This window comes from Xyrauchen texanus, chromosome 6, assembly GCF_025860055.1.
Source record: "Xyrauchen texanus isolate HMW12.3.18 chromosome 6, RBS_HiC_50CHRs, whole genome shotgun sequence".
NCBI lineage: Eukaryota > Metazoa > Chordata > Actinopteri > Cypriniformes > Catostomidae > Xyrauchen > Xyrauchen texanus.
In genome coordinates this window covers 43,726,246-43,753,207 of record NC_068281.1, presented here as the reverse complement: position 1 = coordinate 43,753,207, position 26,962 = coordinate 43,726,246, and the positions used below count along the sequence as shown (strand labels likewise).

At 38.0% G+C, this 26,962-nt stretch overlaps 1 protein-coding gene across 1 annotated transcript in view; it reads right to left on the bottom strand.

Moving 5' to 3' along the window:
* Positions 1-26,962, bottom strand: part of LOC127644931 (gastrula zinc finger protein XlCGF57.1-like) — a 111,571-nt gene that overhangs the window by 7,949 nt on the left and 76,660 nt on the right. Inside the window, exon 4 of the mRNA XM_052128386.1 lies at positions 11,830-12,719. Coding sequence (XP_051984346.1) covers positions 11,830-12,719 — 890 coding nt within the window. The remainder of the gene's footprint in view (positions 1-11,829; positions 12,720-26,962) is intronic.

The window sequence follows — 26,962 nt, the reverse complement described above, 5'->3', positions numbered from 1 at the left end:
TACTTTCTTCAACGGTAGGATGATCTGACATAGAGAAAAAAGAAAAAGACAGATTCATTCATTTAGATAATATCCCCTTGTTGTAGGAAATGCCATCACCCTGTTTACCATATATAACCAAAGCTAGGCTATAAACATCTGTATGAAATCTAAAATACCCTCAAAAATTATATGGTTATATAATTATAATTTAATATTGAATTTAATATAATTGAATAATGGTTATTCAATGTTTATTATAAAAATAATTTCATTATGATAATTTGCAACAAAAACATTGACATATTGAAGATTACAAAACAATCAAGTAACAGAATTTGTCATTAAAAATAGTCTCAAATTGCTCATTTAAAGTGGAAACCTGAATGCAGGCAGGCTTTAAAAGGGATGAATGAGAAGATGAAATGATGATGAATATAAATAACAGATCCTTTATAATCCAATTGAACCTCAAGAATAAAAGTCTCCAACAGGCCAGTCATACACAAAAAAACTCCCAATACAAACTATAAAAGTCAATTTAACAAACATCAAAAACAGTTTAAAACAATCCTGCATTAAATAAACATTTCCATTAAACAGCAGTTACTCACAAGATCTGGAGAAACCGAGAATAAACAATACAAAAAAGGTCCTCAAACGAATTTGAACATATTTACTATCAACTTACATGAATGTTGAACAAAAGAACTTTCCTCAATCAGGACTTTAAATGATTTGTCAAAATCAGCATGAACATCCAACAATACTTGCTTGTGCATCTTCTTCTATCTCACATTTCTGCACAACTCACTGGTTATCACCCTCTGGAGGCAGGGATGAGAAAAACACCCATTACAAACTTCTTTTATGTTTCATGGCGGTTGTCAAACCAGATTATTGTGCATTTCTGCCACTTACTGGGATGGAGTGTGGAGCATTGACATTGACATTAAGGGAAAGAAGAAAAAAACACTTAAATTCTTAAATCCTGTTTCTCAAATCGGTATCCTTCAAATATATTAGAAGAGCTTTATAAACTGTTGAATCCTTTTTTAGAAGACTCTGGAGTGAAAACGGAGTAATTCCTAATGATTTAAGTGCATCTATAATCTGTAATCTTTAATTATCATTAACTAAACACTTTATTAATACATGTTCAACTGTTTCAAGAAGACCACATCTAGCACAGTAACCAGATTCATGTTTACCAATGAAGTAAAATGATTAAGTGAGGAGTGAGTCGAAATATTATGGTATCTTCTCTTCTATTGCCACAATTGTTTCTATCAAACCCAACTTATCTTTGGATATTATCTATATGACGCCCCTTTGTCTTACGGTCCCATTTTTCTTGCCACATCCCATTTACAGCCCCTTTAATTAGTCCTTTCACTTCCATTTTACTCATTGGAACACAAAGATCTATTTTTTCATAATGCTATCACAGTAAGATCTACCATGCACATTTTGAATATACATTGTAGACGTTGTCACTATACCAAATTAAATTTGATGATTCTTGATGCAAAAACTAATACTGATTAATTTGTTAATTAGGTTCTCAATTAATTATTAAAGACATGGAAAATGTCAGTAATAAAATAAGAAACAAATTAAGAAAACAGTACAAAACATTTCTAACAGCAGCATCAAGTATTAAAGTAAGCGCATTCTTTCATTCTCATGGATTACAGGTCTTCACTGTATGATGATGATAAATTCATATCTTATTTTAAAGATACTAAATGTATCCAGCCAAGGGCAGTAAATGGTTTTCTTTTTATTGTTGTTAATATTAATGACATAGTGGAAGGTCTATCAGGCGGCATTTACTCCGCAAGTCCTAATGCACAGATCCGATATTTTTATACAAATCCACTTTTTTGTCCCAGTGTTTACGCTTACTTCAGACATAACTGACTGTGTTTCTATCAATACCTCACCAAGCCAGGCATTTTAAAATGTATTTGACCATCACAAATGAGCATATCCGTATTAACGTGTGCGCTCTCACAACATGCACTTGCACACACAAAAACAAGCCATCTGTCAGACAGTGTGCAGGGGGGCCGGTTGGAGAGTTGGAGATCTCGATTATGAGGTTAAGCGAACAGACAGGGGTGGAGCATGTCATGTTTACCATCTCATCCTTCTAAAATCATGGAGGGAGGTGGTCCCTATGACCATGGCAACAGTAGTTCCAGAGAGGGCGGAGCACGGGCCAGAGGTGATGCTCAAACCTAATCAGTTCTCCCCAGTCAAGTGTGCAGAGACCACCACTCACCGTCGCAGTTCACAGAAGTAGCAAAGTAGCAAGTGGAAATCGCATACATGTTCTCGCCTCTCCCAGGTCGCACAAACCTCATAGAGCACCACATCGGGACCACCCCAGTGGGTGGTGGTTTGTATTCAACGCTGGATTAAACAAAGGGTTATTGGCAGATCCCCTTTAAACCAATATCCTGAGAAAAAACTGTGTTTTCCACACCGTTTGTTTTCCACCAATTCGTGACCCTTCTGTTCGGTTTGTTTGGGGCCCCACCACGTTCCAGCGTCTCATGGACAAAATTCTCAGGCCACTTAAGGCATATGCCAGCACTTCTAGATAACAGAATAATATAATCATTTATAGTAATGATTGGTGGCAGCACATGCAATATCTGAGAGCCGTCCTGAGACCACTACGGGAGACAGGGCTCACAGCCATCCCAAAGAAGTGCAGAATTGGGTGGGTGGAATTTCGGTACTTGGGCCATGGGCAGGTGTGTCCCCAAATTAACAAAACCGCAGCGATCTACTGGAGGTTTGTGTCTAGTTATACTGACATCACCAGCCCACTGACTGATCTCACTCAAAAGGGGGCTCCGGATCCGGTCCAGTGGACGAAATCGTGCCAACACGCTTTTATAAAAGTGAAATCTGCCCTTTGTGGGGGACCACTCTTACATGGGATTGACAGGCCAGATTTTGCCCCTACCTGAGATTGGGTATGTGGTGATGGGGTGATGGTCGTGTGTCTGTCTGCGTTAGTAAGGGAGTGGTGTGGCTCGTCAAGCTGGATGACATAATGAGCATGATGTAGGCCCCCCCACCCCTTTCCCCGTCTGCTGGCAGGTCATCCCCGTCTACCTGGACGAGGGAGGGGACAAGGGGAGGGAAACAGAAATAATTAAACTGGGGGGATACTTCCTGTAACAGTGTAGTACCCCCCCAAAAAAACACTGTAAAATTTAAAAGAGAGGGAAAAGGCCAACGCAGAGCGGCAGTGAGAGAGAGAGAGAGAGAGAGAGAGATAAAAAAAAATAAGTCTTACTCGCCAGTTCTCTGATACGCTGTAGCTTGTTCCTCGGCCACTCCTCCACCCTCTATCGCACGACAGCCGCACCTCTCAGGGCGGATCAGAGGCAGAACTCCAGCCCCTGGCTGACGGAATGCCCCGCCGCATTCTCGGGGAACAGAAGGGGTCTCCCCCGCCCCTGGCAGCGGTTCCCCCACTCCAGGCGGTCGGCAGCGAGCCCCTCCCCGCTCGTGGTCGGCGGTCTCAAACCCTGCTGTGTTTCAGCGGCCGGTAGGCGACTCCTGCGCCCCTGGCAGCGGCCCTGACCACTCCAGGCGGTCGGTTAGGTGCCCCTTCTCCCCTCGTGGTCGGCGGCCATCGTCCTCTTCCAGGCGGCTGGGCTCCTCATCTCCCGGCAGATGGCCGCGGCTGCTCCGTTGAGGTGGACGGTAGTGGCGAGAACTCTACTACGCCGTATCCCTCCTCCTTCCCGGGTTTCGGCACCAGTGTAAAGGGATCAATGGAAAGGAGGAAGCGAGAACTGGCTTGTCAATATAAATAATAGTTTAATATAAAACTTAAACAAACGACAAACACACACATATGATGGACATGTCCGTTAACGATCTCTCTCTCCCGCACGATCCTCTGCAGTCGACCTATATTCCTCTCGAAGGCTTGATTAGCCTAATACGGGACCGGGTAGGATCACGACCCGGCCCCGCCCTCCACCCTGCCACAGGCTGTTTTATATGAACTTTGGCTGCATCATAAAAGTAGGCATCTACATTGTCAGTTAATGGTTTAAAGTTTAAACAACTGATTTTCTTACTTAAGTAAAAGTACTGCTACTGAAGAAATAATTCACTTGAGTACAAGTAGAAGTACAAAGAAATATTATGACTAAAGTAAGAGTAAAAAAAGTAATTTGCCAAAAAACTACTCAATTACGTTTCAAGTTACTTTATGAAAATGATATTTTATATATATAGCATATACGCTTCCATTTTAAAAACACAAACATATTTTTGTTCTTGAAAGAAACGTATGCTTCCTTTCATCTAGGATGCATTAAATTGATCAAAATACTGTAAAAATCATGAATTCACAATTATTATTACAGTTTGAAATACTTGTTTTAAATGATATTTATTCTATTTTTTCTTTACCTGTGGTGGCAAACATATACTGTGTCACCAATCCTTACAAAAGCATTCTAAAGTGCTAATTTGGTAATCAAGAAAATGTTCTTCATATTAGAACAATAAAAATTGGTTGCGTAACCATGCAGAAATCACAATAAAGTGTGTTTCTTCCCTATTTGCTGAGGTATTGAGTTCTTACAAGTTTATTTACACTTGGAAGTCAAATTTTGGTTTTAAAAATAGGCAAAAAGAAACAAATTTCTCCTGAAATTCTATTTTCTCCTAATGTCTATTGTTTTAGAAAGATGAAGGCTATTCCATGCATTACGGTTTAAAAAAAGAATCTCTAACCAGGATAGAGAGGGACGTGGACGGCCAGATGCAGAACAAAAAGAAGTAAATCACAGTCTCTAGTTTGAGAAACAGATTCCGCACTGGTCCTTCTAAATGTCAAAGACCTGCATTGCTGCATTTTATGAATACAACATTTATTTAAATAGAAATAGCCATTTGTAACACTTTAAATGTATTATTGAATTACAGTTGTAAAAATAATTCTTAACATTGTGGTTAATATACAGTATTGAGATATTATTAAGTAAATTGTAGCATTTGGCTCTTCTTCTTCTTTGATCCCTAGTCCGCAATAGGTTCGTCATCAAGAAATGGATTCACTGGTGGGTCGATAGGCGGTGGCTCTGCCGGTGGTCCTTGAGGTGGATCATGATTGTATAGGTCTTGGAAAAATTATTTCCACCATTACAGGCGTTCGCTGGGAGACCTCACAAAGGTTCCATCCACTTTCTTGATGTTGTCATTGGTCAGCTTGGTCTTTCCACTCAGTCTCTTGAGCGCTTGGTACAGAGTCCGATACTCTTGCCTAGATGCAGCTTCCTTGAGATCAGCTGCTTTATTATTCAAGTAGACTTCTCGTTCTGTCTTCATCATCTGCCAAACTTCTTGGCTTAGGTGCTCAAGATCTACGTGTCTGGCTCGCTTTCGCTTGTCCACCAGGTTCAGCCATTTGTCCGAGATCCACGGCTGCATCCGGCGGTGGTTTGGTGGGCAGAGAGGAGCTACACTTTCTATGATCGCTTGTGAGATCTGCTGTTCTTCATCATCCACATCATCCGACTGAGCTAGCGCTGCAAATTTGTTTGAGAGGGTGAGTTGGAATTCTTGCTTGATAGCTGGGTCCATAAGACGCATCCATTTTGGTTACATTATGTTTTGTGATTTCCAATACCTTCTATATATAACATCCATCCCTTGCACACTTTTGGCAGTTTATTTTGAACAACAGGGGTGAACGGTTATGGAATTTACAACTGATGCGTATTGATAGAAGCAGACTCTGTGCGCGTGACGGTGCGAGGAACTGGACAGTGGGAAAACAAATTATGTTCAGTGAAATGTCAAAAGATCGGGAATTGAATTTCGGGAATATTCTTGCTTTGAGTCCCCGTTAATTTCTGATACTATTGGCAATGTATCCTTCTAAGGTATATAAAAGTTTTTAGACATATAGTAGCAAGTAAACAAGATATCCCCACATATATGTTAAACTACATTGTGTTAATGTTTGACACAGTTAAAACATTCCCTACCTTAAAAACAAGTGATGTTTGATCAGTGGTTAAACGTGTTCAGATGGTTCCCTTGTACCTGAATGAACGACGCAAGAAATATGCAGAAAATCACAGTATTACAGTTCTTGTATAGTGACAGGGCAGAAAGTCTTGAAGTTAGAGAAGAGAGGACACCGGCGGCAGATTATCTAGCTGGTGTGCTGAAATATGATGCATTTTGTAGTGAAAAATTATTGTAGCGAAATTGAATACTTCATTTTTAATCAACTCAAGTAGAAGTAAAATAACTATTATTTATTTATACTTGTGATGAATTTACTTTAGTACTATAACGAGAGTAGTTGTAATTCGTTACTTTCTATCTCTGACAATGTTCAATTACCCACTCTCGAAAAACATCTGATTATTTATATCCATCATCCCAGGAAAACTTTGATGTAGTAATTCAGAATCACTTTATTTTCTTTATAGTCACACAATACAGATGTGATGAAAACTCAATTTGTGTTTCACCATGAAGTCACACACATACTTGAAATGGGTGATTTTCTTTGGATGCATTGTTTGTTATGTTATTTCTGTTTAGGGAATTGTAAATTGAGCACAATCCTCTCAGTGGCAGGCTTGCAGCTAGTTGTTGACTATTGGTGGCTATGGAGCTCTCATTTCTCAATGCAGGTTTTTGACCAATCACAGGCTGCAGCACCTCCCACAGTCATACGGTTCTTATATGCCCCAAAAGCGAAAACGACAAAAAGCACTAGTCCCGGGGAAATTACCTAAAACGGATTTAGAACTGCCAGTGGAAATGGTCCTTAACCTAACTTTAATGTCTCCATAAATTATGCAATTTAAGATCGCCTTCTACACATCAAAATGTAAACAATGCAATACAAATAATAATATTAAAAATGTTACTCATAATAACTGACTGAAATGCACACTAAACGATGGTGCCAAGAGAGTCCCTTTACGTCTCCTGCCGGTGATTTTGTAAGATAGTCTCATTTGTGAGAATTTAAAAGATGCGTTAATCCCCACTGTATACCTTTCATTTCACAGACTTTATTAGGCTCTGGTGCAACCTTGTGGACACTTAATGCAAACTCATTCAATAAAGAGAATCACGAAGTCCCTTAGTTCAGTCACATCAGAATCAGTTGCTTCAGAGACATACAGAATAGCAGAGGCATTTCCAGCATTGAAGGACATCCGGGGCTTAGCCCAGACAATTTTATTTTCACACTAGCAACCACTTCTCTGTAGTCCAAAGCTGGTGAGAGGGTATTCTTTGAGTTTTGCTCTGGCTGGGCCTGTTTCTACAGTTCCTAAATCTTCCACTCTAGTACTATCCTCAACATCCTCTCTCCTCCCTGAATCATCTGTGATGCAAAAGAACAGATACAGCACATAACTTATTACAAATGAGCTTCAAACAACTAATTCATCAAGTGCTACATATTTCAAATTGTGGACCAATACCATTGAAGAAAATGTATTGGGAAGAGCAGATCAGTGGGATTGCCCTAAGATCTATCATGATTCTTGAATGTTCATGTACATTACCATAAAGTCATCACAAAAGAGTTATATTATAGTGAGTAAAGTGAAGTAAAACAATGCAGAAGAGCTGAAGGCCGCTATTGAAGCATCTTGGTCTTCCATAACACCTCAGCAGTGCCACAGGCTGATAGCATCCATGCCACGCCGCATTGAGGCAGTAATTAATGCAAAAGGGGCCCAAACCAAGTACTGAGTACATATGCATGATTATACTTTTCAGAGGGCCGACATTTCTGTATTTAAAATCCTTTTTTTTATTATTGATTTCATGTAATATTCTAATTTTCTGAGATTCTGAATTTGGGGTTTTCATAAGCTGTAAGCCATAATCATCAAAATTATATCAAATAAAGGCTTGAAATATCTTACTTTGCTTGTAATGAGTCTATATAATATATTAGTTTCACCTTTTAAGTTGAATTACTGAAATTAATGAACTTTTGCACGATATTCTAATTTTTCGAGTTTCACCTGTATGACTTTCTATTTCAGCCAAACACAATAAGAGTTATATTAAAAATATCCTGGCTCTTCCAAACTTTATAATGGGAGTGTATGATACCATAGATTTTAAAGCCTAAAAAAGTGCATCCATCCATCAAAAAAGTAATCCATACGGTTCCAGGGGGTTAATATGCATTAACTTTTTTAGTGAACTTGTTTTTGGGTGAACTAACGCTTTAAGAGTCATTCTGGTTGGATACCTACTGTATATTTCTTGACTTAAAGGTTTTTATATGATGTAATTAAAATGTTATGTAATAAAAAACTGGTTGTATGCATATTTCCTGTATGTTTAGTTATAAAAAAATTAAAAAAAATAAATAAATCAATAAAAAAAAAGCTGGCTCGTGATGACCTTTGATTTGGCCCGCCTTGCCATAGACAGGAGTAGAAATAAATAAATAATAATCAGATGGCATTGATGTAGCTCTTCATTTTTAATGAATCTTTTTGTTTTAACATTTTTTTTTTTTTTGCATTACAAAAACTAGAGCGTATTTGAAAATTAGAGAGTATAAGTGATTTATTATTTTTAAATGTATGCGTACTTCAATGACCTTTAAATTAGTGCTGTCTGAAAGTTCGCTCCATTTGCCATCCCAGGTGCCACCTCAAAATCTTCACAATGATTGGCCAGCTCCATAGACGGAGGAGGGCATTCAATACGGAGCGGGAAATTAGGTGACTCGCGGAACAGTGCGTACAGTGACACCCGAAATGAAATATGGCTTGAACGCGCACTTTACGTTGTGCAGCATTTCACATCCACGTGAACGCGACCACTGAAGAGCACCCGTGAAGCGGGCTTGATAAAGTCCGGTGAGGGACCATTTAAATACAAATAGCGGTTTCAGTCACTCCAAACACTGCACAACATTACGACAAGCACTATAAGTGAACAGACCTGGACTCTCAAAAATCCCTTTTCTGTCCTGCAAACTAGACAAAAACGGTAATGCAGTAAATTAATTCTTCTCATTTCATCCTCTTATTCTGACTAAAACCCGTTTTGTGGTGTGTAGAACATCCGTGTACATCAGACTTTCATTTGTTTGTCAAATGTGAGGACATCTCGTACTTGCAACTTGCTAAAAACAGATAGCTGCAAGTTTTTTAATAAGCACAAGACACGATCCCATATTTCGGCAGGTTCTTAATTATAATCATATATTAAAGTCGACGGAATTAATAGGCCTCTCAATTTTTTCATTTGCAGAAATGTGCATCATAGCTTTTATTTCCTTTCATAATGTAATGCATTCAGCCTTACTCCATCACCGCTTAAGAAAAGAAGCAAAAGTACAATTCAAGTTTTTGATATCACAACTGGAAAAGAGTTTTAATGTCAAATAAATGTAGGCTAAATGCAATAACTATGCAAAAACATTTTACAGCATTGTTTGTGTAATAGGTAATGTAATAATGTGTAGACTAGCCCCCACCAAAACAGCTTCTTTTCTACTATTGTCTTATACTGGAATTACTGTTAATTTTGCTGCTACATTATCCAGTAGCTATACTAGCTCATAATAAGTGTTTCTTAATAAGCTATACATTTATATTGAAATAATGTGTAGTTTGAGGTTTGTGTTTCTTTATATATTAAAGAGCACACCCGATTAGTTCCACACAATATTGGAAAGATATTCTAAAGTGATTATGCAAAAAAAAACACAAAAAAAAACACTGGTATCGGATCGGGCGATACTGAGATTTCCGATAACGGAATCGGAAGAGAAAAGGTGGTATTGGTTCATCCCAAATAGTAACCATGTTTAAAGAGACGCTTACATTTTATTCAAAATGATATAGAATTATGTGCATTGTGCAAGTATAGGACATATGATGTTTTTCATTTTAGAGTTCTGTGTGTTTTGCAGTTTTATTTAACTTTAAAATAATACAGTTTGATATATGCAACTTTTACTTTTGGCCCACTGCCCTCAATCAAGTTTTTTTGGCCCTTCATAGGAAAATGTTTGGGCAACTCTGGTTTAGACCAATAAGAAATGACTAATCCAACTAAGAAATAATAATAAGAGAGTGTGACTGCTGTGTGCATTTTCCATTTCCCTTTTTGATGTGACTAGTAGCACCTAATAAACTTTTTAAGAGCAAATTATTTTCCTAAAAATCAATGTCCTCAAATGTGGACAATGGGACCAAGTTGAGAAATTCTTTAAAATACCAAGCTATTAAAAAGTCAGATTTATTTGTATCAAATTGTTTGTTTCCAGGAGAGTTGGTAATTTATGTTTTTGAAACGTTACAGACATTCCAGCTGATTTTCTGTAAAGCTGCTTTTGAAAAATGTGTATAACTATAAACTATACAAACAAATTTCTTGGATTGAAATTATCATTAAAGCATTTTACCAATCAGAAATTAGCATAACTATTCAATGTAATGGCCAGCATCATCCAATCATTGCCAACCATGTTAAAATAAAAAATCAGAACAATTTAAAATGCACATCATTTTCAACCCAACTCCATTTAAATCAACATTTTTCTACTTTTGGTTGAACCCACTGATTCTCAAAGACAGTAAATATAGGATTAAATAGGTAAAATATAGGTTATGATCAATATGCTTTTCCACATTTTTCTGTCCCTAAACTTTGTGGTTCTTTTTTCTGACTTTCAAATTTACAGCCATCTGGGCCAGTATTCACAAAAATTCTTAAGGTTAAAAGTAGCTGCGTGGAAGTTTGAGCAAATCTTAAAAATTAGGGCCGTCACTTCTAAATTTAGGACTCCTAAAAGTTTAATCTAAGGGGAATTCATGAGGCATTTTAATGTTAAAATTCGCTCTTTAACCCACAACAACTTAGAAGTTGTCCTGAGGACTCACAAATGATCCGAAACATGCCTGCTGGCGTCAATCTACATTAAAAACAATGTTTTAGAATTTTATGACATTGACTTTTTAAAAAGATAATGCCTAAATCACAATTGAGTGGACTAATTTTAATATAATGCAATGACATTGACCTTTTTAAAAGTTATCGTCTTAATTGTGAGGTTGTTTTTGTTTTTGTAAACTCAGTTAAAGGTGCAGTCACCTCGCCCACAAACTGAAACAACCCAATTACATGGTTATTATAAGCCTGCGCTCCCTGGCCAAGGGCAAACTGAAACTGTATCATGAATGAATTGGGGGTTTCTGTCATTGGTCAGAAGAATTACCTATCAAATTATAAATAGACTCTCCAGACCACACATCATCCGACAATTCATAACGTATGATTTTCTGCCAATACGTGCTTCAGAGAAATAAGGTGGCATTCATGGCCATCACGGGGCACCCTTGATACAGCAGAAGATGGGATGCACACTTGTTTCCTTGCATCAACACAGGATGAAGAAGTGTTCAACAACTTAATAAAAAAACAGTCTATCTGTCTATCTCTCTGTCTGTCTTTGCTGACAAATAGTGCTTGCCAGTCTACCAATTATTTGGGGCAATTTAAGAGCGTGCACATAAAACGTGACATCATCCATAGCAATGAAGTTAACTCCACCTTACTCTTATGAGTTTCTTAGTAGAAATTGCTCTTAGTAGTTTTGTGAAAGGTCAGTTTTAAGCAAAAACTCCTAGCTAGGAACTCTTTGGAGAAGTAGTAAGATAAAAATCTTTGTAAACAGGCCCAGATGTAATAAACTGACTGAAAATGACTAGTGAAGACTGAATTGTTGCATTAAATAACAGTTAAAACAGCTAAAATGTAATTTGCTCAATATGACAGTTTTGGACAATTCTTTTTTACATGAGTCTGTAGATTACTTGATGTGCTGAAACTTTTCTCACATGAAGTGCATTTGAATGGCTTCTCTCCAGTATGCACCCTCTCATGACTTTTCAGCTCTCCTGATGTAACAAAACTCTTTCCACATTGAAGGCATGCAAAAGGCTTTTCTCCAGTGTGAATTCTCATGTGACGGTAAAGACTTCCTTTTTGTGTAAAACTATTTCCACATTGAGGGCATGTGAAAGGCTTCTCTCCAGAGTGAAGTCGCAGGTGACTCTGAAGATTTGATGTCACTGCAAAACTCTTTCCACACTGAGAGCATGTGAAAGGCTTTTCTCCACTGTGGATTCTCATGTGACGATTTAGATCTCCTTTATGTGCAAAACTCCTTTCACATTGAAGGCATGTGAAAGGTTTCTCTCCAGTGTGGATTTTCATGTGAACATAAAGATGTCCTCTCTGTGTAAAACTCTTTCCACACTGAAGGCATGTGAAAGGCTTCTCTCCAGAGTGAAGTCGCAGATGGCTCTGAAGGCTTGATGTCTCTGAGAAACTCTTTCCACATTGATTACATGTGCAAGGCTTTTCTCCAGTATGAATTCTCATGTGACGCTTAAGGTTTACTTTATGTGCAAAAATCTTTCCACACTGAAGGCAGGTGAAAGGCTTCTCTCCAGAGTGAAGTCTTAAGTGAGTTTTAAGGTATCCTTTTTGTGTAAAACTCTTTCCACAGTGAGAGCAGGTGAAAGAATTTTTGGCTCTTCTTCTTCGAGTTCTTTTCTGTGAAAAATTATTTTCAGTCTTCGAGCCACTAACATCTTCACCAGTCATATTATCAAATGTATGATACTGATGTTTCTCCTCCAAGTCATTCAGTTCTTGACTTTCTTCTTTCACTTCTATCAAGTCTAAAATGAACATAATAAATTGAGACAAATGTGAAAAAGACATACAGTTGAACATCTTTTTAAAGTATCTACTTTAAGTGATCTTTTATATGCTGAAAGTTAATTCTCTCATGTAGATTCTGGCATTATTTGTTTAACTGTAATTTTACTGTATGGAGCCTGAAATAGTTTTGCGTGCCCTTGCAATAAATTTACCATGGTTTTACTACAGTAACCATATTTTAACCATGATATTCATAGTGCAACCTCAGTAATACAGAAAAACAAAATAGTAAGATGGATGTGTTGCATACATTCTACTGCTTTCACATCACCACATTGGAAAAAGAAAGCATAACCGTGCCAACTGGCCCAGATCGGCATGAAATGGCAAGGTTTTGCAATTAGAACTGTTTGGTCCAATGGTGGAAAAGGGGTAGAAATGTTGCACTCTCTTCTTGGTTTGCATTTCACAAACCACCACTTTCTGCCTGACAACTTGGGACTTCGAGTACCAGAGGGGACAGTGGGTATTCTCCACTGCGGCAAATAGAACGATTTCTGCTTTGCCAGATATCTCCAAATCCTCAATACAGTTTGAGGGTGAAGTCTCCAGAATTCCACCTTGGCGGTTTATATATGCCACAACTGTCATGTTGTCTGAGCGAACCAGGACATGGCAGTTTCATATTTCTGACGGAAAGAATTTAATGCTAGAAATACAGGCGATGGCTTTAGGCACTGCGTGACACTTGCCCAAGCGCTACACCTCGCTGGTAAAATGCAGGAGCTGTCCGTGGTGCTAAAGTAGCTATACAGCGGCGGGATATAGTGATGAGCATGCGTCTTTGGCGCCAAGCACATTGCGGCACACAGCGCTTCAGCCAGCACTGAAGAGTATGTAATGCTGCATTCACACTGCCAGCTACTTTGTCGCCAGTGGCTGGCGGTTAGGTCACTAGTGGTGTGTATGGAGAGTTTAAACAGAACTCTTTCTTTACAATTAATATTATTATTAAAATATTAGGATCACGTGAGCTCTACCATCTTCTCTCGTATTGGCCGTCGCTCCCAAAAGTCGCTCTTCTTTTGCATTAAGTTAAACATTTCTCAACTTTGTCGCATTGCTGGACACGCCCACATCCGGTCGCCATTGCTCGTGTTGCCGGAAGTCGCCAGCTCTCATTGAAAATGAATGAGATTAGGTTTTGTCGCCGCCACAAATCCCAATGCTTTCTGAAACAAGTTTCAGTGGAAATGTTCTCCCCAGTTTGAACTGAAATGGACACTGTAAAATGGCTGAAGTCTGTGCTAGCATAACAAAGCCTCTGATTGCGGCAGTAACAGCCAATTGTCGAGGTAGTTCAAGATGCATATGCCACTCAGTCTCAAGAGGGGCGAGAACCGCATCAACGCACTTTGTACGAGGAGCCAAAGACAGTCCGAAGGGCAGGACTTTGAATTGATACACTGTTCCATCGAACGCAAATCTCAAAAACATCCAGCGATGTCGTACAATTTGGATATAAAAGTACGCATCCTTCAGATCTATAAACGTAAACAAATCATGTGGGCGTACATGCGATAAGATCCGTTTCCAAGTAATCATTTTGAATAGGCGCTTTAGAAGTGCGTGATTTAAATGTCTCAGATCCAGGATTGGCCGAAACCTGCCGTCTTTCTTTGGAACAAGAAAATAATGGCTGTAAAACCATTTTTGTGCTAGACAATTTGGCACAATCTCGAACGCGTTTTTCACGATGAGACTTTATATTTCAGCTCGTAACACTGGCGCGTCATCGGACGAAAACGCGTAAGATAGAATGATGTTGAAACAGGGTGGCCAGTGTGCAATATTGGATCGTACAACAATGTTTGATCGTTTTTGCACCCATTCTGAAGTACCTGCTAGGACTCGCCATGCATCTGCGTAATGCTCACCGTATGATATGATGCGACACTCACTATAGGGAAGTGGTTGCGCATAATGTGTGTGCTTTGAAGAGGAAAAGGGGGCTCTTTATTGAGAATGTGTGAGCATCTCATGCATTTGCAATGAATGCTGTATTCTTTTTTGCACTCGTTTCATTTTTTATTGCATCTATTTGAGTGCAAGATACAGAAACAACATTTTGAAACAACAATATTCCTTTCCAGTAAAACAATAGTGGGGAGATGGGGAACAGGGTTTTGTGTCTGTCCAATCGAGCCTTTTTTGGAGCAGACCTGGAGGGAATGGCAGGCTCTGCTTTCCACTTCAAAGGGTTGTGTCTGTCAGGAGTGCTTTTGCTGCACATGCTGATATGCAGGTGCCTGTGAGGCAGCATATATGTGGCTTTTAGTCAGGCACTGGCTCAAAACAGAGCGAGGGCGAACTGGCTGTGATATACTCTGTATGGGCATAAAGTGTCTCATAGCCTGTGACTGCTACGGAATCACAACATAACGCTCAGCAAACTTATTCATAGAGCCACCAAAAAGGCCAGCTGGAGACACTGGAGCATCCAAAATTGGCTTTTTCCTTATCACTAATTTCTTCCCTGGAGCAATGCCATTGTGTGGAGTGCAGATCCAGCTTCTTCTGCTGCTGAGTAAGCTTTTCCCGTAAGTGCGGACGTTTGTCGACACGGTTTGGAAGGATGTACATGCTACTCGCTGGGCAGAGGTGTGCCTCTACCGCCTCTGCCCACAGGGGGTAATTGGGCATAACCGTTTTCTTTACCGCAATCCACATTAAAGAGGATGGTGTCACTGTGCGAGCGTGCCGTATAAGGTCGCGCACCAGGACTTTAATAGTTCGTTATGAACTTTGGGGAAGAATTGTGCGGGATGCTGCCGTTTGATGGTGTCTGGACTGCTGGAACCATTAATCGCGAGAAGGTTCAGGTTTGGGGGAGACCAGTCAGGGTGAAGCTCTTCGACTGCCCTTGTAAGGATGCGGAGCATCTCCCTTTCAGTGACGCATGCACATTCCTCGACCCTCGCTTGGGGGAAGGGCGACAGCATCATCCACTAACCATTTAATTTGCCTGATGCAGTGAGAGACAGGACATAGTCATCATCTCCAGCGTCAGATTCGCCAAACAAGATGAGGCCATCTTGAGCGAAGCGACTTGAGACTCATGTTCTCACAGTGAGGACAGTCTGTCTCCATGAGAGCTGACTCTGTGTGGGCGGTGCCCAGACAGAAAACGTAGCTCCCATGCATGTCTGACGGCGGGATGCGTCTCTCGCACAAGGAACAGTGTTGGCGTAACATGCCAAATAAATAAATATATGTTTCATCCTTTTCATTCTCATTGATCTTTTTGCCATTTTATTTTCAATCATTTTCCACCCCTAATTAAATCGACAAACGAATAGCAAAAAATACAAAATAAAATTATCCAAACTCAATTTATTCCTTGTTGCTTACAAGCATAGTGTGACAACTGTTTCACAAATCACATACACGAAGCCATGCTCCTTAGCCGAAGCTGCGCATGAGTCTGAGCTTCACCCAGTCAGGCTTTCAGAATTTCCACAGAATCCCTCAACATTGCAGTGAATAGGCATCTAAAGTCGGATTGTCAGATTCATAAAATTTATTTATTTTTTCTTGGTGGGTGTGGTCGCCTTCTCATAAATATCACATTTATATTTCAAAGGTATTTACATAAGTTGTTTTGTTTTTTTGTACATAACTACATCATAAAATTAGGAAGCTTTTTGGGAAACTTTAAAGGTAAACAACTATGAAAGAGAAAACTTTGCATTCACGCAATGTAATTTGCAAGCGCTTGGTGTTCTGAAGCATGCGAAGTTGTGAACTACATATTCATTCAAGGTTTGCATTAATGATAGATTACTACTGATAATTACCTTAGAATTAACACAAGTGAAGAGTTGGTTTGCAATCGGTGGTCTTGGACTGATTGTTTTGATGCAGTTTCAAGTGTGATTGCGGTGTTCATACGTGCTTAAACAACTGCATTAACCCATTTAAGCCCACCGCAGTGTATAGTTGTCATTTTCCTTTTGTAAGTATTTTTCTAGATGCTATCCATGTTTTATATCTCAATGACATGCAAGAAAACAACCAAATTAAGGATTTCAAGAAAAAAAAAATTGGTGTTCACTTCCTTCCTGTCACATAATGCTGTCAACTTCCTACCCCTTCTTCCAGGAAGCATGGCAAAGTCAAACCCTCCCAATAAAAGGTAATTTTCATGTTACTACTAAGCATTTTTTTTTTTTACATATATAAATCTACATAATCATGAAGGTCTCTAGAGTCACCCAAACAAAACAAATATTACAAGAGATCTATAGTGTCTTGTATACTTAGTCAAAAGTCCAAGCGGCAACAATAGTTGCCGGTGGGCAAATACCTTGTAAGTACATATATTATTGGGAAATGGGGTATACTGTGTTAATAGGTTAATAAATCAAGGTTATTGGTATTTTTTAGTGCTTTTTACTTTTATAATATTCCACCTAAACATAACTTAAAGCATGGGATTAATTGCTGTAGTTTATCTTTTTCAAACTTTTCTGATATTATGTCCTGTAAGGGGAAACATATTGAGACCCCTTCATCCAGTTTGGATGCGTTTCATTCTAATCGGTCAAGGATCCTAATACTTTTTATGACTAGTAGCTTATGATTCCATTATAAAGTTGAAATTCAACTTAGTAAAGAGTTTACATTTACATTATTATATGAAATCACCTACAGTATAAAGACTGAAATGCACATATGGGAGGTGTTGACCTGCATGACCAATGTGTAAACCGTTACCAGATTGGCATCCGATCAAAGAAGTGGTGTTGGCCATGCAACAGCTGGGCACTCAACAGTGTTATGGTCAATGCCTGGTGTTATTACAGGTACATGGAGGTGTAATGGGAAGTGGGGGGTGAGGCTGCGGGGTGGCAGATTGGGGTCTATGTTAGGTGGCATGACACAAAAACAAAACATGTATTTATTAATTATTTCATTCATTCAAAACCCTCCCATTGAAAGTTCATTCTTTCATTCATTCATATCACTCATGTAAAGAGGGAGACAGAGATCTCCTCTCCTTCCAAAGGCTGGTTGCCCAGAGTTTTCTCCAGCGCCATGGGAGTTAATGCATTAATTATATTTATTTTCATTTAACTTTTTGATACACAATGCCCTGTTAGGGCAACTTAATGTCTGCACTTTGTTCTGCACTATGTTCCACCACTTTAAGTAAATGGGTTTGTTGATGACAGTTTAAATCCCCATTTATTCAAGATAATTACGACATTTTAATAATTTATTTTCAAATTCAAGAGATTATAAGCTAAAAGCAGCTTTTTTGGGTTTGCAGTGAATTTCTTTATACTTTTACACATAATCATTTTGTTTATGAACAAAGATTGATCTGTTGAAAGCAGTTATTTTGAGAAAGATGCCACATGTTCTCCTCCTATACAAATTTGACATTGAAGGCATGCATACAACATATTTGCCCACCAGCAACTAAAGTTGCCACACATTCAAATATGATTTTCAAGAAGAAGAAAAAAAAACTTGGGAAAATAAATGCAGAACGTGTTCACATAGGACACTATTAACATGACTATATGGGTGAAACCATTCAGAAAAATTTGGGCACAAATGGGAGAAAATGCACCAGGTTCTGAATCAAATCCTCTAAACAAGCCAGCTGTAATAACGGCCTTAATGTCTCTCAACAGTCTTTATGAAGAATCAAGAATGAACACCAACCTCTTTGTTCTTCAGTATCTTCATGTTTCATTCTGCATGATTCTGTAATACTGATGTCTTCACACTCCTCTTTAAACTCTTCTTTAACACACTGCATTTTTATAATAGTATGCCAGTAAACTTCAGTTGTTCCTCTTTATATACCAACTTATTTTCTTTCAACAACTGTAGGAAGATCTGACATAAAGAAAAAAGAAAAAGATAGATTCCATCATTTATATAATATCCCCTTGTTGTAGAGTAGGAAATGCCCCATTTAACATGTATAACCAAAGCTAGGCTTTAACCATCTGTATGAAATCTAAAATAGCCTCAAATATTATATGGATTAAAGGGGGTTATTCAATGTTTATTATAAAAATAATTTCATTATGATAATTTGCAACAAAAACAAAACACAATATTGACATATTGAAGATTAAAAAACAATCTTTGGCATTAAAAATAGTCTCAAATTGCTCATTTAAAGTGGATAAATGAATGCTGGCAGGCGTTAAATATGTTGAAGGAAAATATGAAATGATGATGAATATAAATAACAGATCCTTTATAATCAAATTAAACCTCAAGAATAAAAGTCTCCAACAGGCCAGTCATACACAAAAAAACTCCCAATACAATCTACACAAGTCAATTTAACAAACATAAAAGCTGTTTCAAACAATCCTGCATTAAATAAACATTTCCATTAAACAGCAGTTACTCACAAGATCTGGAGAAACCGAGAATAAACAATACAAAAAAGGTCCTCAAACGAATTTGAACATATTTACTATCAACTTACATGAATGTTGAACAAATAACTTTACTCAATCAGGACTTTAGATGAACTGACAAAATCAGCATGAACATCCAACAATACTTGCTTGTGCATCTTCTTCTATCTCACATTTCTGCACATCTCACTGGTTATCACCCTCTGGAGGCAGGGATGAGAAAAACACCCATGACAAACTTCTTTTATGTTTCATGGCGGTTGTCAAACCAGATTATTGTGCATTTCTGCCACTTACTGGGATGGAGTGTGGAGCATTGACATTGACATTAAGGGAAAGAAGAAAAAAAACACTTAAATTCTTAAATCCTGTTTCTCAAATCGGTATCCTTCAAATATATTAGCAGAGCTTTATATACTGTTGAATCCTTATTTAGAAGACTCTGCATTGAAAACGGAGTAATTGCTAATGATTTAAGTGCATCTATAATCTGTAATATTTAATTATCATTAACTAAACACTTTATTAATACATGTTCAACAAGAAGACCACATCTAGCACAGTAACCAGATTCATGTTTAACAATGAAGTAAAACGATTAAGTGAGGAGTGAGTCGATATATTATGGTATCTTCTCTTCTATTGCCATAATTGTTTCTATCAAACCCAACTTATCTTTGGATATTATCTATATGACGCCCCTTACTGTCCCATTTTTCTTGCCACATCCCATTTACAGCCCCTTTAATTAGTCCTTTCACTTCCATTTTAATCATTGGAACACTAAACTCTACTGTATATCAGAGTGTCTTAGAGCCTGTTTAGCGACATGATCCAACTCATTTCCTTCTACCACTACATGAGCAGGTACCCATAAATAGGAAATTACTATATAACAGGCATAAGTCAGTTGATTGAATGCTTGACACCACCAGGTTTGACAGGTAATGAAAGCACATCTGAGCGTTTGCTGGCTTTATTCTGTTGCTACAACAAATGTGAACTATCTTCAGTTTAATATTTTATGCCCAAATAGTATGGTTATATACTCTTCAACTTAATTGTGCTAATGATATATTTGTAAGATACAACACAATGATGAGAAATGCCACTGCAAATGCAAAAATAAAATAGAAATTGAGAGAAATAAAGTAACAATTGCAAGTTTGTATCAGTGTGCAATTGTGCAACTTTATTTCTCGCAATTGTGACTTTAGTTCTTGAAATTGTGAGTTATAAAGTCGAAATGCAAGAAATAATGTCACAATTGTGAAATAAAAAGTCAGAATTACCTCTTTTATTTATTACCTGGCAGGATCCGAAACAAGGTCTGTGGTAAACATTAACAATATGTGGGCATTTTGTTCTACAACACAAATTACACACAGTCATACCTCAAACATGAATTTTGTAACCATATTGAATTGCATAATTTCAAAAATCACATAGCGAGGGGGGCCTGGGTAGTATTCATCCCAATCGACAGACAAGACAAAAGAATGCGTAGCAACACAAACAAAGCAATGCCACGCATTCCCACACTAGACAAAGCCTAAGCGTACAGGCAAACGCCACGCGATGCACTCAACAGGCGACAAAGTGAGACAGGACACCTGTGCGAGAGTTCAGCACAACTTGAAGATAGCTCACGACCAGGGTGCACAGTGCAACGCGAGCGCAACATGAAGCACGCCTGTGGTCGCGAGAGACAGACATAAACGACTGACGTGAGTGCATGCCGCCAAGATGACATAAGCACAATGCACTCATGCCAATAACAGACAGAACACGAAGCATGAGGGTCTGAATCCCAACACAAACACCAACCGAAACCAAACCAGACAGGGAAGTCAGGATCTGGACACCCAAACATGAAACATGAGACCAACCCAGAAGCGCACAGCTGTGAAATAACAACCGAAGACGTGCGCTCACACAGAAACAGAAAATGAAACACAAGACAGACATAGAATGATGTTGTCATGGTTCTGTCACACAAAAACACAGAGTGACAGGACCATGAAAGTTTGAGGTTGGAAAGTGTGCAATTTATGTTGTAGAAAAAAACCTTCCACATATCTTCAAGTAATGTTTTCCAAAGACCTTATTTTACTCATAATGTAAGTTGTAAAATCCTATTATAAAAACCCATAGAAAAATACAAAGTGAACCCATGGCAAATTAGACTTCAGAGTTTGCCTACAAATTGACGTCATGGCTGAGCAGCTCTATACAGTCCCACCAGGATTTCAAGGCACTTTTTCATGATTTTAGCAGCACAAAATGACTGAATTTGCTGCAAGTTTTCTCAAATGTTGTGATGCAATTTGTTGCTGCATTTTTTTATTTATTTATTTATTTATTTATTTTTTTTTTGGGGGGGTTGTTTTGCAGTGAAAACTCAAATCATCATTGTATACCTCTCTAATAGTGCTAATTATGTTTTAAATGCAATTGCATGTAATTATTTTAGTGTACATTTAACTGGATATGCAGTTAGCAAGCCAAAAAAAGAAAAAAGAATTACACACCATACATTTAGGTGAAAACTGTGCGTATTGGAAGACTCTTATTGATTTTTGTATAAAAATGATATATGGAAATAAAATACAAATGTTCGGAGCACACAGAGTTTATTCTGATAATTTAATTCAAGGTAAATGTCAGAACTGTGATGATTTCTTTCTGTTGTTAAGACAGATGTTTAATTGATGTTAAACAGTCTAACAGATTGTTAAAGTTTCCCTCAATGGCTGTGTATTTCTGTGTTGCACGTCTTTGGACCTTTTGATTAAAGGTCAAATCAGTAATTCTTTCCCCGTTGAAAAAGTTTTACTCCAAAGAAACTAATTGTAATCTTTAAACAAATGTATAAAATCATGACCACTTACATGAGATGAGGACCTTATAGGTTACCAACCTTAAACTTAACAGTTCAAAATGGCGCCACTGAGGAAGGCTGCCTACTTTAGTGCTTGCAACCCACATTACAATTTTTGTGTACTTTATTTAGTTTTTTGCATTATACTTGAGTTAGCCCATGGACATATAACATAAAACCATCTAACTTTAATCAACATTGGAATAAACTTTACTAACCACTCTAAATCCCATTTTTATCCTGAACCTGACTGGCCTCTGGAGATTACCCTGAGCCAGATAAACAATGGACTTACTCTCCTGAGGCAGCAACGACGGCGAGGGAAAAGTGGAACCTGGTACAAGCCAGGGCACACTCCACACCAATGCCCAGCATATTGTTAGCTAATGTCCAGTCCATTGACAACAAACTGGATGACCTCAGAGCCCGGATACAGTTCCAGTGAAACTTCAGTATTTAACTGCAGAAGTTCACATAAATGAATTGTTCTTTGTTAGTTGGCTGATCAGGCTTTTGTTTGCAATTAATTTATAGTCTATGTATTCCTTTCAAGAGTGTAGTCCATCATTAGACCAAGGTGATGCAGGCAGAGATCAATGAGGCGCATCGCAGTTCAAACAGCAGGTAATTTCGGTGAGGTTCTATGAGGTCCATCCCAAGTCCAAGGTTCAGACTTGGTCAGGCAGTGGCATATGAAGTATTCCATATTTTATGGTTGGAGTTGGTATTGTTTATCCTCCAATGTCCGTTATAGTAGATTGAAGTGATGTCTGGCTGGCACTGGCTACATTTAGTAGTCATCACTCAGAGACACATAGCAGTGGAGTCTGACACCAAGCAGGAACGTACCTGGATCCTGCCGGCTCTGGTAACTTAGGGATTGGTTGAGATAGGGAAACAAACAAAATAATATTAGCTTAGATGACACTCAACTAATTGCAGAGTTATAGATTATGAGAAGTGTTTCTGGTTCATGCAGACCTAACTAAAGCAGCCTAATTATGAGTTGATGGATAAGTTAGGTGTATGCCTGGCTGAATAGATGAATCTTTAGTATAGACTTAAATCGAGAGAGCGTGTCCCGAACAATGTTAGGAAGACTATTCCATAGTTTAGGAGACAAATAGGAAAAGGATCTACCCCCTGGATTTTGATATTCTAGGTACTATTAACAGGCCAGAATTTTGTGATCATAATGAACGTGATGGAATATAGCTTGGTAGAAGGTCACTTAAGTATTGTAGAGCAATATCATTAAAAGTTTGTTTTGTGTTGTAAAACTCTGTGTTGTTAACACAAATGTTAAATTCATATGAGATTTAACAGGCCAATGTAACAATGATAAAATGTGGCTAATATGATCATATTTCTTGCATCTGGTCAGCACTCTGGCTGCTGTATTTTGAACCAATTGAAGTTTATTTATTTAACTTGCAGGACATCCTCCTATTAATTAATTACAATAATCATGTCTTGATGTTATGAACGCATTAATTATTTTTCGGCATCAGCAACAGAGAGCATGTGTAGTAATTTAGCAATAGTTCTGAGGTGAAGAAAGCTGTTCTAATAAAATTGGAAATTTGATTTTCAAAAGACAGTTTAGTGTCAAATATATCACCTAAGTTATGTGCTGTAGAAGATAATGCAACAGTATATCCATCGAGAGTCAAAGTATATCTTAGAGGTTTTTGGTCCAATAACTAGTAAATCTGTTTTGTCAGAATTGAGTAGAAGGTCATCCAATCTTTGATTTCATTGATACACTGCTAATTTGGAGAGTTGTGAAATTTCATCAGGTTTCGAAGAAATATAAAGTTGGGTATAGTCGACATAACAGGATCATATTTTTTTTTATAAGTGATTTGATAACAGCCATTTTTTAAATTTATTTTTAATTGTCCTAAGGATAGCAAGGAGGTTCTGAGATTACAGGGAATACCTCTTTTAAGAGCTTAGTTGGTACTGGATCTATCATACATGCTGTTGCTTTTGATGTTTCGATAAGTTTTGTTTGCTCTTCATGACCTACAGTATGACAGCAGATTCATGTTGCTTGTGAGGGAAAAGTTTAAGACACTGTTTTCTGAGGTGCTTTGACAGACGATTGCATAATTGGAATTTTATTTCTGATGATTTCAATTTTATCCTTAAAGAAATTAATGAAGTCATTATTATTGTGCTGCGATGAAATAACTGTTTAATAGAGGCTTTATTCCTAACCAATTTAGACACAGCACTGAATAAACACCTAGGATTGTTGTGGATATTTTATATGAGTTTGCAAAAATATGCTGACCTAGCATTTTGTAATGCCTGTCTGGAGCTACAGACACTATCCTTCCATGTACTGTGAAATACCTCTAATTTTGTATTATTCCACCTGCGCTCAATTTTCCAAACTGCTCTCTTGAGAGCATGAGTGTGATCATTGTTCCTTGGGGTAAGGCTTTTATTTCTTTATTCTTATTTTATCAAAGGGGGAAGCACAATCAAGTGTGCTAGAGAAGACTGTATTTATATTTTCTGTGATTACATCAAGTTCTTCTAGACATTTTGGCTTACTGAGTATTTGAGACAAATCTGGAATATTAGCGAACATTTAGTCTGACTCTAAGAGAGTTGAGAATATCGATAAATGCTAATCTCAAAAACATATCCAATGCATTAGATATACCATGGAACACAGTGAAGACACTCTTCAACAATTAGAGAAAGTATGGCACAACAGTGATATTATAAAGAATAAGATGTCACTCCAAAATTGATGAGAAGACAAAGAGAAAACTGGTCAGGGAGGCTGTCAAGAGGCCTACAGCAACATTAAAGCTGCAGCTCTTTCTGGCAAGTACTGGTTGCTCCCAACAAGTGACAACTATCTCCCGTATTCTTAATCTGTCTAGGCTATGGGGAAGGGTGGCAAGACACAAGCCTTTTCTGACGAAAAATTGTGTTATGAGACCAAGATTGAACTTTTTGCCCAAACTAGTAAAAGGTATATTTGCCGCAAAAACAACGCAGCACATCAGCAAAAGAACACCATACACACGGTGAAGCATGGTGGTGGCAGTATCATGCTTTTGGGCTGCTTTTCTTCAGCTGGAACTGGGGCTTTAGTGAAGGTGGAAGGAATCATGAATAGCTCCATGTACCAGTCAATTTTGTCACAGAACATTCTGGCATCTGCTAGAAGCTGAAAATGAAGAGATCCTTTACCATTCAGCATGACAATGATCCAAAGCACACATCCAAATAAACAAAAGAATGGCTTCAGCAAAAAAATATTGAAGTTTTGGAATGGCCCAGCCAGAGCCCAGACCTGAACCCTAAAGAAAACCGCAGGAGGTGCCCTCGCAATTTGACAGATCTGGAAAGTTTTTTGCAAAGAAGAGTGGGAAAATATTCCCAAGTCAAGATGTGCCAAGCTAATAGACTCTTATTCAAACAGACTGACAGCTGTAATAAAATCAAAGGGTGATTCAACTAAGTATTAGTTCTGGGATGTGCATACTTTTGCAGTTAGGTTATTCTGTTTTTATTATATATTATTCTCTGAAACATGTCACTTTGTTTTTCAGTGGCATTGCATAGTTGTAATTTGTACATTAAAGGGGCAAATTTTCTGATATATCTTTATTTAATCACAAAAACCTGCTGTTTTCGCAGGGGTGTGTAGAATTTTATATCCACTGTATGTGAATTTTTAAGTCACCAACAATTAAAGCTCTATCCAAATGAACTCCTAGATCTGGTATAAAATCTGCAAATTCACCAAGGAAATATGAATATGGCCCAGGTGATCTATATACCAAAGCTAGGGCAAAAGATGACAAGATTTTTTATTTAAATATGACAATGTGACATTAAGCATTTTTATTCCAAAAGACTTAAACTTATATCATGTCCTCTGAGTAACACTAAAAACATCACTGTAAATTGTAGCAACACCTCCTCCTTGACCCTTCAGACGAGGCTCATGTTTATAACAATAACAAGGGGGAGTAGACTCATTTAAACTAATAAGCCAGCTTTCAGTCAAACAGAGTAAATCCAAACTATGATCTGAAATAATTTTATTTACAATTAGTGCTTTGGTTGAAAGAGATCAGATGTTGTGTAGTCCTAAATTTATATAATGTATGAACTTAACAAATTCTTTTCTAAATTATTTAGTGAGGGGTTTGTGTTTGGTAGTTCAGGGAACAAACACAGTCTCTATATGATACCTAAGTGATACTGTCTCTATGTGTTGAAGTTTATGTGACCTGTGTGATGTCGCAAGGCAGCTTGCTGATGGATGGTTAAGCCATACTCTGCTTCCTGACCTGGGCAGGAAGCAGATAGTCAATTACTATTACTAATAAGACTATGAGCCAAATTATTAGAGAGGAGATTGGCAACTTCTCTGGAGGGATGGAATCAATCTCTCTTTAGCAGGTCACGTCTATCCCAAAAACTCTTCCAATTGTCTATAAATCCTATGCTATTCTCTGAACACCACTCAGACATCCAACCATTCAGTGACACTAATCTACTATAAACCTCATCACCACAACAAGCATGGAGGGGGCCAGAGCATATTACAGTGTCTGACATAATTTTTGCAAGTTTACACACCTTTTTAACATTAACTTAGTGATCTCCGACTGGTGAATCCGGACATTGTTATATTTTCAAATCTACATTTAGCATTAGCCAGCACCTTTTAGATCACAATTTGATCTGATTTCAGATGCCCGAGTCTCCAAAATACAATTAACAATAGAGTCTCTATTTCCATGTTCCTTACAGTAGAATAACATATAACAAGGGCTCTTTCAACATGATTCTCAGTGGGTGCATCACTGAGTGAGGAGAATCGATTGGAAATCCTAACAGGAATGGTAGAGTGGTGTCGCTTTGCTGAGTGAGCATGCCGCCAAGAATCACC